Source organism: Homalodisca vitripennis, unplaced genomic scaffold (assembly GCF_021130785.1).
Source record: "Homalodisca vitripennis isolate AUS2020 unplaced genomic scaffold, UT_GWSS_2.1 ScUCBcl_1474;HRSCAF=5149, whole genome shotgun sequence".
Classification (NCBI taxonomy): domain Eukaryota; kingdom Metazoa; phylum Arthropoda; class Insecta; order Hemiptera; family Cicadellidae; genus Homalodisca; species Homalodisca vitripennis.
This window is the reverse complement of record NW_025777584.1, coordinates 5,560-18,508: the sequence shown is the minus strand read 5'-3', so window position 1 is coordinate 18,508 and position 12,949 is coordinate 5,560. Positions and strand designations below refer to the sequence as shown.

Genomic DNA, 12,949 nt, shown 5'->3' with positions numbered 1-12,949 from the left:
TCTTTGAAGGAGAAAAAGAAAATCCGGTTTGGTTGCTCCAATCTTCAAGACGGTGGATGGTGAGCTGAAGGTACCTCTCTGCAGTAGCCAGCCTCCTGGCAGGGACAAACACAGCAAAGTCATCTACGAATAGAGAGCATCTGACAGGAGCTCTGACGCAGGAAGTGATGCTGTTTATGGCCACAGCGAAGAGAGTACAGCTAAGGACACTCCCTTGAGGTATACCGTTCTCAAGAATTTTGATGTCGGACAAATGAGTTCCAAGTCTTACATTAAAAGAACGTTCATCCATAAAACCTTTGATAAAATATAATATATTACCGCCGACGCCCCAATTTGAAAGGGTGTTTATAACTCCCCTACGCCAAGCTGTATCATACGCTTTTGTTATATCGAAAAATACAGCAACAAGTTGCCTCCGTTCAAGGAAAGCATTCAGGATTGACGATTCCAGGCATACTAGGTGGTCTAGAGTTGAACGGCCTTGACGGAACCCACATTGCTGTGGAGACAGGAGATTATTGTGTTCTAGGAACCATACCAGTCTACGATTAACCATCCGCTCCAGTATCTTACAAAGACAACTGGTAAGCGAGATAGGCCTGTAGCTAGCAGGGGAGAACTTGTCTTGGCCAGGTTTGTATAATGGTACAACGTGAGAGTTGCGCCATGAACTTGGAAAGCTGCGTTCTTGAAAAATTCTATTGAAAAGGGACAAGAGGCACGCTTTAACCTCTACAGGAAGGTTTCTCAACATGGCGTAGTGGATGTCGTCAGCACCGGGAGCTGAGTTTATAATGGGAGAAATAGCGGATTCTAGTTCGTCAAGGGAAAACAATAAATTTAAGGGACTTATATAGTTATTTTCATTTATGGGCTGGGCTTCATGTTGTACTTTATATCGCTGGAACAAAGGACTGTAGGACGTCGTCCTCGATACGTTAGAAATAGACGAGGCCAGAGCGTTTGCCACATCTTTCGGCTCGGTTAATATGATGTCGTTCACCCTTAAGCCAAGAATAGGCAGAGGTGGCTGTTTTCCGCAAACTGCCTTTAGTCTCCTCCACACCAGAGATAAAGGGGTGGTACGGTTAATCGAGGAAGTAAATTCCTTCCACGAATTTCGTCGACATCTTTTAAATATGAGACGAGCTTTAGCTCTGGCAAGACGAAATCGTGCGAGGTTTTCCTCGGTCGGAGATCTATTAAATATCCGCAAGGCTTTCCTGCGCTCCCGAAGCGATATCCTACACTCTTCTGTCCACCAAGGTACGTTTCTTCTTTTTGTGATTCCTTTTGTTTTTGGAATACTTTCCAGAGCGGCGCTTGAAATGGCAACAGTTATCTTGTTGACGGCGGAGTCTATATCTACTGATGTTGAAACATCTGGTGCCTGTAAAACTTGTTTAAATTTGCCCCAATCTGCCTTATCAAGTACCCATTTAGGTCTTTGGGGCACATTACCTGGATTATCGAGAACTTTAATTATGACCGGTGCATGGTCGCTACCGTAAAGGTCAGAGGAAACTGACCAGTCGAAGCGGTAAGCAATTTGTGGTGTGCACACGGTTAGGTCTAATACTGACCAGGAACCTGTTCTCGGGCAAAGATAAGTTGGCGAGCCATCGTTTAATAAAACAAGATTCAGATCGTCAAGGACCTTGGAAACCATGTTGCCCCTTGGAGAGCAAGTAGTAGAGCCCCAAAAACGATGGTGGGCGTTGAAATCCCCCACAAGTACGAAAGGACGAGGCAATTGATTAATAAGGTCCGCTAGATCTTCTCTTGGAAGACATTCTGGTGGCGGGGGGACATAAACACAACAGATATGTAATTTAAACGGTATGTCAATCTTTATGCATATCACTTGTAGAGGTGTGTTCAAAGGTACCTCCACTGTATTCAGAGAAGGATTCGCGAGAACCATAACTCCTCCACATGCATGTCCGTCATTATGGTTGTCATGGCGGAAGATATCCCATTCCCTGATGGAAAATTGGCATGCACGGCGAAGCTTGGTCTCCTGAATACATATGATATTTGGTTTTATTTGTGATGCTAGTAGATTCAGGTCTTCCAGATGGCTTCGCAGTCCGTTAATATTCCATTGTATAATATTCATATAAAATTAGGTTTTAAAAGTAATTTTGTTTTTTGTTTTTCCTTGATTTTGTTTAAAATTTACAGTAGTTTTTTCAATTTCTGAATGTGGCCTAAGGTCGTCATCAAACAAATCCTCCTCCATTAGGCTGGATTTGGAGGACTGGTATGAGGGAGGGGTTCTGTTGGCACCCTTTGACCGTTCGACCACTTTAGAGGCAATTTTTTGATTTATCCCAGAAACGAGTTTTTGGCGTACTTCCGGAGATATATCTTTCTTTCCCGTCACGCTGGAACTTCCAACATTAGGGGTTTTTAAAAAGTGAGCAGCAACCTGGCCTTCAGTAGACTGTTGCTTGTTTAAAGTGTTCCGTCCCTTGGGTTGACTAGGTATAGCCGGTCTTACAGACACAGAAGGTGCAAGGTCTGGTATATCAGTGCCTCCACTATGTGGGAAGGACTTGGCACTAAGTTGTTGTACCAAAGCAGCAACCTGTTGGGTTAGTTCTCTAACCATGCCTTCCAGAGCTGAGCAGGAAGAACACGGTTTCGGTTGCACAGGGACAGAGGCAGCTTGAGAATAGGATACGTCCTTCTTCGGGGTTTGCCCAAGTCGTTTCCTATATTCTTTACGAGCATCGCCGAAAGATAATTTCTCGCTAGTGACTATTTTTAGCACTTCCTTTTCTTCTATGTATACTTTACAGCTGCGAGAGCTTGAAGGATGCTTGCCCTTGCAGTTGACGCACTGTTCTTCGCCACCGGCACAGTCCTTGTCACTGTGACCACTTTTTCCACAAAGACTACATGTTTCAGGGTTATTGCAAGTTTTACTCGAATGCCCAAAACGTTGACATCTATAACACCTCTGAGGATTTCTAAAGTATGGGCGAACTTGTAGAGAAAGATATCCTGCTCTAATTGTGGCTGGTGGGTGAGGAAGGGCAAAAGTCAAAATGTGACCTGGTGTAGGTGTCGGTACACCGTGTTCAACCTTCATTATTCTCACCACATCAGTCACAAGACAATCTTTCAGTTCTTCTTTCAACTCTTCAATTGAGCAACATAACATATCGCGACAGAATACAATTCCTTTACAGAAGTTTAATGTCTCATGAGGATGGACAACGACTTCTACTTTGTCGTAAAAGGATCTCATGGAGAGAAATTTCTGAGCCTGTGGAGAGTTCGCAGCCTCTACCAAGATGCTTCCATTACGGAGCTTCCTAACAGAAGACGGCGAGCCGCCCACTCCGACTAGAGCCTTGTTAACAAGGAAGGGGCTCACCTTTGCCAAGTTCTGAGTATCGTCTTTGTGTTTGAATACTAGAAAAAGTGGGGTGGGAAGATTTTGAATATTAATTTTCTTGTCTGCAGTTTTTCTCTGTTTGTTTGTTTCCTCTTCAGATTCTGAAGAGAGAGCACGCTTCTTTTCCAGATCCATAGAATCTCTTTCTACAACTCTATCATTTGCTTGAGAAGGGTTTAATGTAGCCATTCAATATTTGAACCAGCGCATCGTGATTAAAGGTGCAGGCCGAGACATCGGGAACGGGTATACCCTCGGGAACCTGTCAGCCAAAGCTTGGCAGGGCACCCTACCCCAGTTCCCCGGGGCCCGATGTTATCTCGTTTAACCGAGTCGGGAATTCACGCACGACTCGGGCTCGCACGTGGCAACAGAAATCTCCGACATTTCTGTCAAATAATCACTTCCTGACCAGGGACCGAAGTGGCTGGCACCAGGATTCATACTACCGTTTGCTTCGGCAGAGCAAGCTCACATCAGCTCTCTTCTGCTACACCTTCTCAGAGTGTAGCAGTTCAAGCACTCCCCGCAAACAATAGCACGATCCAGTCAGGAAAAGGGAGGAATTAGGAATAGGTAGGATTTATAGATGGGACAGGGAAAAGTGCCAGGATTGGAGATGTGTCTGGCACTAGCTCGGGGTACGAAAGGTCGCCAACCTTTAAACGTCAGAGTAAGGCGTCCCCCTACGGGCAACGCCTATTTTGTCAAATGAACAAATTAGATATGTTGTTACACCAACAAATTTCAATCTTAACTTATTTTGAAAGGTAACTATTTTAATTTTTAAATTATGAAAATACAACCTTTTTCTTTGAAACAACAATATTTTTTTTGTAACAACCAACCAGTTTTGTCCATTTAACAAAATAGGTTTAGTTATATGAACATAACATTAGTTTATAAAACCAAATCCCACTAAACAAAAGTGTTTTGTTTTTCCAACAAAGCATGTTGTTGCCCGTATATTAACCAAAATATTTTGTTGTACCAAAAAAATAATTTTTTCTGTGATGATCCAGTATGGAATAAAGTTTGTGCCAGTTGCCTGGTGCCTTTTAACACATAACACATTTGTTGAACAATTTTGTTATTGTTACATTCTAATATTAAAAATTAATGCCCATAAACGGATTGTAACTCATTTGTATTTCAGGTTCTTGGCTGCCGGTGACCGGTATGCGTATATGCATTACAATTATTTTCGCATCGTTGCCACTACTGCAGGAAAAAATAGTGGCCGAAACATGTGAGGTTTTGTGGAACACATTGTCACCATTATACATGATGACTGACCCAACGACTCAAAAGTAGCTAAATGATGTAACGGACGTTGGCCGCAAAAGGGTTAAATAGCTCCTCATCCATTCTTCCCCTGCCATTTTATTTGTATCCCAATTATGTGGGTCTTTTTTGTTATTTGCAATAGCAAATTTAAATGCCAACTTGTGAACTCCCCTTTTAGTTAGTCCATACTGCATTTTAGCAACAGTTTTAAGGTATTCATTGAGTTTAATTTCTTCCTCATCGTTAAACACTTTCTTAACATCAAATTTTGCCCTGTATTCGTGTTGATTATCACCTGATTCCTTAAAAGCTTTAATGTGAAGATGTAATGTCGCAAATTTTATGTCAAAAACTCTGCATGCTTCCCTAATTGATCATTTTTTTTCAGGTGATGCACAAACTGCCTTAATGGCGTTCTATAATGCTTCTGGGTTTACTGGGTCCTTTTTAACACCCATTTTGCTTTGTGGCATAGCTTCCTGAAACAAACAAGTAAAGATATTTTACATCGTGTAACGAGTTCTGAGACTGTGCTTGCGCATATTAACATGCAATGTATAAAGAACAAGGTGAATTTACTTGAAGTTTTTAATAGTCGCATACTTTGTGACGTTCTTTGTGTCAATGAACACTGGTGCATAGAAGACGAAATACAACTTTATACACCTATGGACTATCTACTTGCGGCTAGCTTCTGTAGATCTACTCAATATGGCGGAGCTGCAATTTTTGTAAGAAGTTCATTTAAATATTCTTTTTCTGTTGTAAATATTGATTTGTTCTGTGAAGAGAAACAATTTGAAGCGGTTATGATCTCTTTTAGTGTTATTAATTTGTTGATTTTATCTGTTTATCGCACACCTGACTCTTGTATTTTTTACTGATAGATTGTCTCAACTTCTTGAATTTGTCTGCAATAGTCCTAAGTTCTTTAAATATAAGGTCGTTATCGCTGGGGACATAAATATTGACCCCAATAGGAGTACCTTAAATACAGTTAAGTTTCTTAATGCACTAAAATCTTATGATTGTTTTTGTCTTAATCTGTCTCCCACCAGGCTGGAGTCGTGTCTGGATAATTTCATTTCCAATCTCCACCCTTCTTCATATACATGGAAAACTGTTCAACCTCACATCTCCGATCACCTTGGTTTGTTGTTGAATATTGATTTATCTTATTTGTCACCGTGTACCGCTTTACCAGCTGATAAGTGTGAAAAAAATGTGTATAGTTTTAGAGTTTTAAATGATGTTAGTATTAATAGATTTAAGTACAGATTGGGTAACATTGACTGGTCTGAAGTGATAGTTTCAAATGACCTTGAAGTGGCTTTTGATTGTTTCATGCAGGTCCTTCAAAATAATTTTAATGATTGTTGTCCTACTAAAACTAAAGTGGCCAAAAATACTGTAAATAATAATCGCAAACTTAAAAACTGGTATACTCCTGTTTTTAAAGCAGATTAGGCTATTTTTAGATATTAGTCATAGTAGATGTAAGAGCAATCCTGCCTTATGTGAAATCCACAGAAGGGTTAAGAAGTTCTATAGGCAACAAATAGATCTAGCTAAGAAAAATGCCAACGATGCTTATATCGTGGAATCACGTAACCTCTGTAAAGCTGCCTGGAATGTCATTAATCTGGAAACAGAGCGTACACCTAAGAAAAACTTACAGACAGAGCTTCCTATATCTGCTAGTGATTTCAATGATTTTTTTGTAAATATTTCTAATAATGTAAAAGGTAATAATGCCGTTAACTTGAATTTAGCTGGTGCCATCGATATCTTAGAGTCTAGTGTTATAAAGAATCCTCAATTATTGCCATTTAAATGGAATTTTGTGAATTCTGATGATGTTTTTTAAAACTGTTACTGGACTCAGTAATTCAAAATCTGAAGATATTTTTGGTCTTTCCAACTTTGTGTTAAAGAAAATAATAGATGTAATCTTGTATCCCCTCACTTTTCTTATTAATTGGATACTCGCAGTTGGTGTTTTCCCACATTGTTTGAAACTTACTCTAACTGTGCCTGTATATAAAAAAGGGGATAGATCTAATATTAGTAATTATCGACCTATAGCGCTGGTTCCTGTTGTATCTAAAGTGGTCGAAAATATCATTAAGTCTCAGATGGAATGTTATTTTGAGCAGAATAATCTGCTCTCATCTGCCCAATTTGGTTTTAGAGAAAATCTGTCTACTGTTAAGGCTGTTGAAAGTGTTGTATCCTTTATCTTGAATAGCTTTGAAAATAGTGAGGAAGCCAGCACTTTATTACTAGATCTAAGCAAAGCTTTCGATACTGTGCCCCATCAGGTATTGCTTGAGAAATTGAGCTACTACGGTTTTGGAGGCAACGAGTTGTCACTGTTGTCCTCATATCTTTTAGATAGATCCCAGTTGGTCAAAGTTGGTGATCAAAGATCTGATCTTAGAAGGGTTGAAAGTGGGGTTCCCTAGGGTTCTGTCCTGGGTCCCTTTCTGTTTATAGTTTTTATAAACGACTTTCCCAATTTTGTACCTAATAAGAGTGTTCTTTATGCTGACGACACCATACTAATGTGTTCTAATAAGCTATCTGACATTAATTCTGTAGTAATAAATTATATGAAGGAAAGGTCTTACCTCTGGTTTGATGCCAACTGCCTATATGTTAACGAGGATAAGACGGAGCATATTGTTTTTAGTTTAAGGAAATACTCAAATCAATAAAGTTACTGGGAATTAATTTAGATTCTAGGCTTACTTGGAGAAGTCATACTGATGCTCTTTGTTCTCGCCTGTCTCGAGTAATTTTTTTTACTGAAAAGACTTAAAATTTGTACTAGCTCTACCATAGTTACTAAGGCATATTTTGCACTGTTTCATTCCCACCTTTTGTATGGTGCCCTACTTTGGGGCAATTCAAGTGGTGCCAAGGAGGTTTTTTTATGTCAAAAGAAGACCTTTTGCACAGTTTTTGATGTCAGTACTAGTGATTCTTGTAGGCCTATTTTTGTAGAACACGGTATACTTACTTTGCCGTGTATTTTTATCTATCAATGTTTGGTATATGTAAAGGAACATCTAGATGTTTTATAATTATGAGAAGTGTCGCTCATAATTATAATACAAGGTACCAAGATCTTCTAGATTTAAGATATGTTAGACTCACCAAAACCCAGCAAATGTATTTGTATATTGGGAAAAAGCTCTTCAATAAGTTACCATTAGGCTGTAGAGATATTACGTGTAAAGTTTTAAAAAATGTTGTTTTAAGATGGTTTAAGAAAAAAGCTTTTTATTCTGTTGATGAGATGTTATCAGGCAGTATTGACATTGTATTTTAATTTAGTTTTTTATGTTTTCTGACATGTACTTATGACCATAAGTGCTAAACCTAGTATTATCTAATTTCTTTGACTTTGTCATGGCATTGTAATGTGGGACGACAATAAAATGATTCTTGATTCTTGATCCAAGGTACACGATGCAGTTTTGATCCATGGTACACGAGGGTACTTTTTCTAGAACAATCTAGCCTAAAACTTATAGGTTAGCTTTTAGAAGCAAATGTGTAATGTAGAATTACTCACCAATAGATGGTCTCTGTACAGTGATGTCACATTAATCCTACACTAAACATTGTTCAATTAAAAAACAAATACTAAAAGTCAAAATCACTACTTTTGACACTACAAAAACTATTTATTTTCTGAGTAAAAAACTGCACGTCCTGCAACTGTCACAACACACTCAAAATGATGTCTAGAGACAAAGGAAGTCGTAGTTTGAGCGCTGGCCCTAGGTAGCAGCATTTGTCAAAGAACTGACAATAGTGATCCAAGGTACAATGTCATCAAGGTACAACAGTCTCCCCTACTTAAATTTTAAACTTTGGAACTATTAACAATAGAGTTTTTATTATTGATCCTTTAAAATTTTCACTTATTCCTATTCAAAATTTAATGTAGAATACGAAAATTATGTTATTTACTCAAATCCGTTTACAGGTAGTTGAGAAATTGCTGTAATATGTTTAAAAACATGGTTATTTTAGAAAAAATTAAAATAATTTTTTTGAAGCCAATGTTTTTGACTTACATGCATCATTGCACTTCATACACAATGCGTCTACGGTTCAAATAGGAACCTCACCATGGACAACTGGTTCACTTCGATCTCATTAGCAACACAACTTCTAAATCCACCAATAAATATTACTTTAGTTGGGACTCTACATCGGAACAAACCTGAAATACCTCCAGAAATGAAAGAAGCTGGAGATCGACCGGTTGGGTCTTCAATGTTTTGTTTTGACGGACATAAAACAATGGTGTCGTACAAAGCAAAGAGTAAGAGAGTCATGTTGTTGCTCTCAACTACTCATGAGCAACCATCCATCAACCCAAGGAGCAAGAAGCCAGAGATTATCGAATGTTACAATGCAACCGAAGGCGCCGTTGAGTCTTGACCAGATGTGCAATAACATGTCGTGCAACCGAAAAACTAGAAGATGGCCATTGTGCGTTTTTTATGGCACGATTAACATAATGTTAGTCAATTGCTACACAATTTACGCACATAACATGGTTGCTCAGAGCTCAAAGCCAGTTTCGAGACGTGATTTTGCAAAAAAAATTGCACTGTGAACTTGTCAAGCCTTGGCTTCAACATCGAAATCGCATCACAACTTTTCCAAAGCGTCTACGCGAATCTATCCTGGAAGTTGATATTCCTGCTGCCCAAATAGATCCTCAACTTGTCCAGGGAAGAAAAATTTGTGCATTTTGTCCTTCAAAAAAACGACGAATGACCTCCCATTTCTGCCGGCGCTGCTCAAAGGCAATGTGTGGTGAACACCAAGGGAAGTGGTGTGTGGACTGCACTTGTTAAGTTTTCAATTGAAAAAAAACTATTATATTTGATGTAAGTAAGCTTTTACATTACTTTTTTCTCATTAAAACCCTATTTATGTAAAATAAAAATGTTTTTATTAATGGTAGTCTCCCTGACGAATGTTTAGCTGTAACGTGTTTTTTACGAACCTTAGCTTTCTAGGGTTAAAATTGTAGAAAATATTATGTTATTTTCAAGTGCTTGATCAGTAGAGTAATGCAGATGGCAAAGATGAAGTTTTTACCAATTGTTATATGTAAAATTATAATATTACAACACATAACGATGGCTTAAAATGAAAACCTCGTAAGTAAAAAAACCTGAACTTTACAGGACGGACAAAATTTTGCTATGAAGTAATATTTCTTTGTTGATTTTTGTTTAAATTTAACCTATGCATTATTAACCTCCTGAGACCCAGGGATTTTTGTTGTTTTTTCTAATTAACTCCTAAGTGACTAATACTAGGCCATTAACTACAACTCAGTTGAGTCCTGAGCGTAAACTGATGTATACTTAAACAAATTCCTGAGTGCCTAGTATTAGTCACTTAACTTCAAAATTCTCTCCATGGCTTGCTGGTTATCAGACTGCCCCATAGGGGGTAGCACTGTACAGGTTAGAATGTTCCTTGTTGATGTAGTTCCTCAACTCACCGCTAGGGTGCGTCAGTGTGACACAGCATTGAAACAAACAAGATGGCAACACCACCCAGAAAATCATCCTCTACAAATCAACGATGTAAGTAGATAAAACCATTGTTTTACTTTATAAGTTATATTTATATGTCATAAACACATCACAAGGTTATTATGTAGTGTATTAAATGCAACAATAATCAGTTTCTTTATAGGACAAATTGTTGTGCAATCTAAGTGACTAATATTAGGCACACAGGGCTAAAGACCAAAAGGCAGTATTTTACTAATACCTAATACTAGTAACTTCGGTCTTTATTATGTTGAATTTCAGTATAAACTTTTTTACAGTGACACCAAGAAAAATCAATGCTTGTCTGTTTGGGACTGATGATTCTGAGATCGAGGATTTCAATGATGAAGAAAATGAAGATAATGTCCTCAGTGCCAGCACAAGAGAGCAATCTTTATTTCAAGCGAATTGGAGTGACAATACTGACAGCGACCCTGACTATCATCCCTCAACTAGTGACAGCGATAACGAACCCACAACATCAACAGCAGTAAAGGTAACTTGATCATCAAATTTCTTTATCCTAACCTAACCTAATGTAATCTAACTTATACAAACAAAATACATGTAATTACTATGGTTACACATTCTACTTAAAATTCTGTTGAAAATTATTAAATACTTTAACTGAGTACATGATTTATTTTATTTTATTGATTGTTTTCAGAAAAATCAACTAGCCAAAAGGAAGAAAAATACTAAACTGCAACCACCAATCAAGAGAACAAAGAACATACCTACTGCCGAACCATGGAGAAAAGGCATTTTTTCTCCTGATCCTGTGACTCTTCACGAACCTTCGTATATACCACTGGACTGTACGAATTGGAGTAATGAGAAGTTTGTTAAACTATATTATGATGATGATATTCTTTTACAATTTGTGGAGAAAAGCAACCAGACTTATGTACTTAAGACAGGTAAAAGTTTGACCTTATCTTTGAGAGAATTCAAAGTTTGGTTGGGAGTAAATTTTGTAATGTCATCCCTACAGTTGCCCCAAATACGTATGTATTGGGACAAGGAATGGAGAGTTGCTGTAGTTGCTGATCATATGTCTAGGGACAGGTTTTTTCAAATAAGAAATTCACTAAAAATTGTCTTTGATGATAACATTAATGAAGAGCAAAGGAAAGCCGATAGGCTATGGAAAATAAGACCACTGATTGACCGTGTTTTGTTAGGATGCTTGAAACAAACCAGAAATCAACACATCTGTATAGATGAGATGATGATACCCTTCAGTGGCACAAGTGACTTAAAACAGTACATTCCCAACAAGCCCAACCCCTTAGGAATTAAGGTATTTGTTTTGGCTAATCCTACTGGGATTATATGTGACTTTGTGGTTTACCAGAATCAGACCACCTTTACTCAAGATATTGCTGGAAGCTTTTGGCAATGTGAGTCTGCCGTTCTTTATCTAACTCGGTCTTTAGTTCCTGGTCATGTCATTTACATCGACAGATATTTTAATACTGTACGATTAGCTGAAGAACTTCTTAATCGTGGAATTAGATGCTCAGGGACTTTAAGGAAGGATAGGCTTCCCCAGGATAATGATCTTCCTGACGACAAGATTTTTAAGAAAAGCCAAAGTAGGGGTTCAGCCACTGTCAGTGTTCGCGCCGATGGTGCGATAGCATTAACAAAGTGGCTGGATAACAAATCCGTAACTATGATCTCAACTAATGAGTCCGTTGAGCCCATGTGTGAGGTTAAAAGGTGGTCAAAGGCTGAGAAGAGGTATATTCAAGTGTCCCAACCAAGTGTGGTGCAGTCATACAACAAAAATATGGGAGGGGTGGATTTGATAGACAGAATACTATCTTATTGCCCTTCGAGATCTAGAACTAAAAAATGGACAGTTAGATGTTTATTGCACTTTTTTGATGTAGCCCTAGGAAATGCATGGCTTCAGATGAGGGAGATTAAGAAATCGTCAGGAGTATCTCCCAAGGACATTGTTCAATTCAGGCATTTCAAGTTGGAATTAGGTAAATCCATGATTGAGAAGAATAGTGTTCGTCTGGATGTTGATGAAAATGGGGATGAAGATCAAGGACACCAAGAAGAAGGATTTTTGGATCGTAGGAAGAGTGCGGGCCCATGTTTAGAGAAAAGACTGCAAGGCGCCACCCACTTACCGGAGGTGACAAAGAAAATCCAAAAGAGGTGTGCTCTTCCAAAGTGTTTAAAAAAATCTACTGTTTTTTGTACACAGTGCAAAGTTTATCTTTGCCTTGTAGATGGAAGGAACTGTTTTGCTAAATACCACACAAAGTAATTTGAGGGTCATGATTTAAAAATCCTAATTAACTTAGTATTTTTAATTAACTCCAAAATCAACAGAAACCATGGAAGTCTGATTACGATAGCTCAGTGCAGTATTTTTAATTCTTTTGTACTCATGTTAATTGACACTCAATAAAATATATGGTTTAACTGGATATGTACTATGTTTTTATACCATTTCTACCCATTTCAGTCCGAAGTGCCTATTATTAGGACAATCAAAAAGGGTAGAATAAGGCACAACAGAATTTTTTAAATATTTTTTTTTGGCTCTTTTCATTTGTTTATAGACAAGTTATTATCATGTCATATGATATTTTAAAGAAAAAAATTCTCGGGACTCAAGGCCAATTTTTTAGAGTGC

At 38.1% G+C, this 12,949-nt stretch overlaps 1 protein-coding gene across 1 annotated transcript; it reads left to right on the top strand.

The window, feature by feature from the left end:
* Nucleotides 1-9,990: 9,990 nt before the first annotated feature.
* On the top strand, nucleotides 9,991-12,465 carry LOC124371460 (the record flags this gene model as incomplete). Its single annotated transcript, XM_046829792.1, has 4 exons — nucleotides 9,991-10,320; nucleotides 10,569-10,786; nucleotides 10,958-11,210; nucleotides 12,189-12,465. Coding segments are annotated over exons 1-4 (791 nt in total), but the record flags the coding sequence as incomplete, so codon positions are not given.
* Nucleotides 12,466-12,949: the final 484 nt, after the last annotated feature.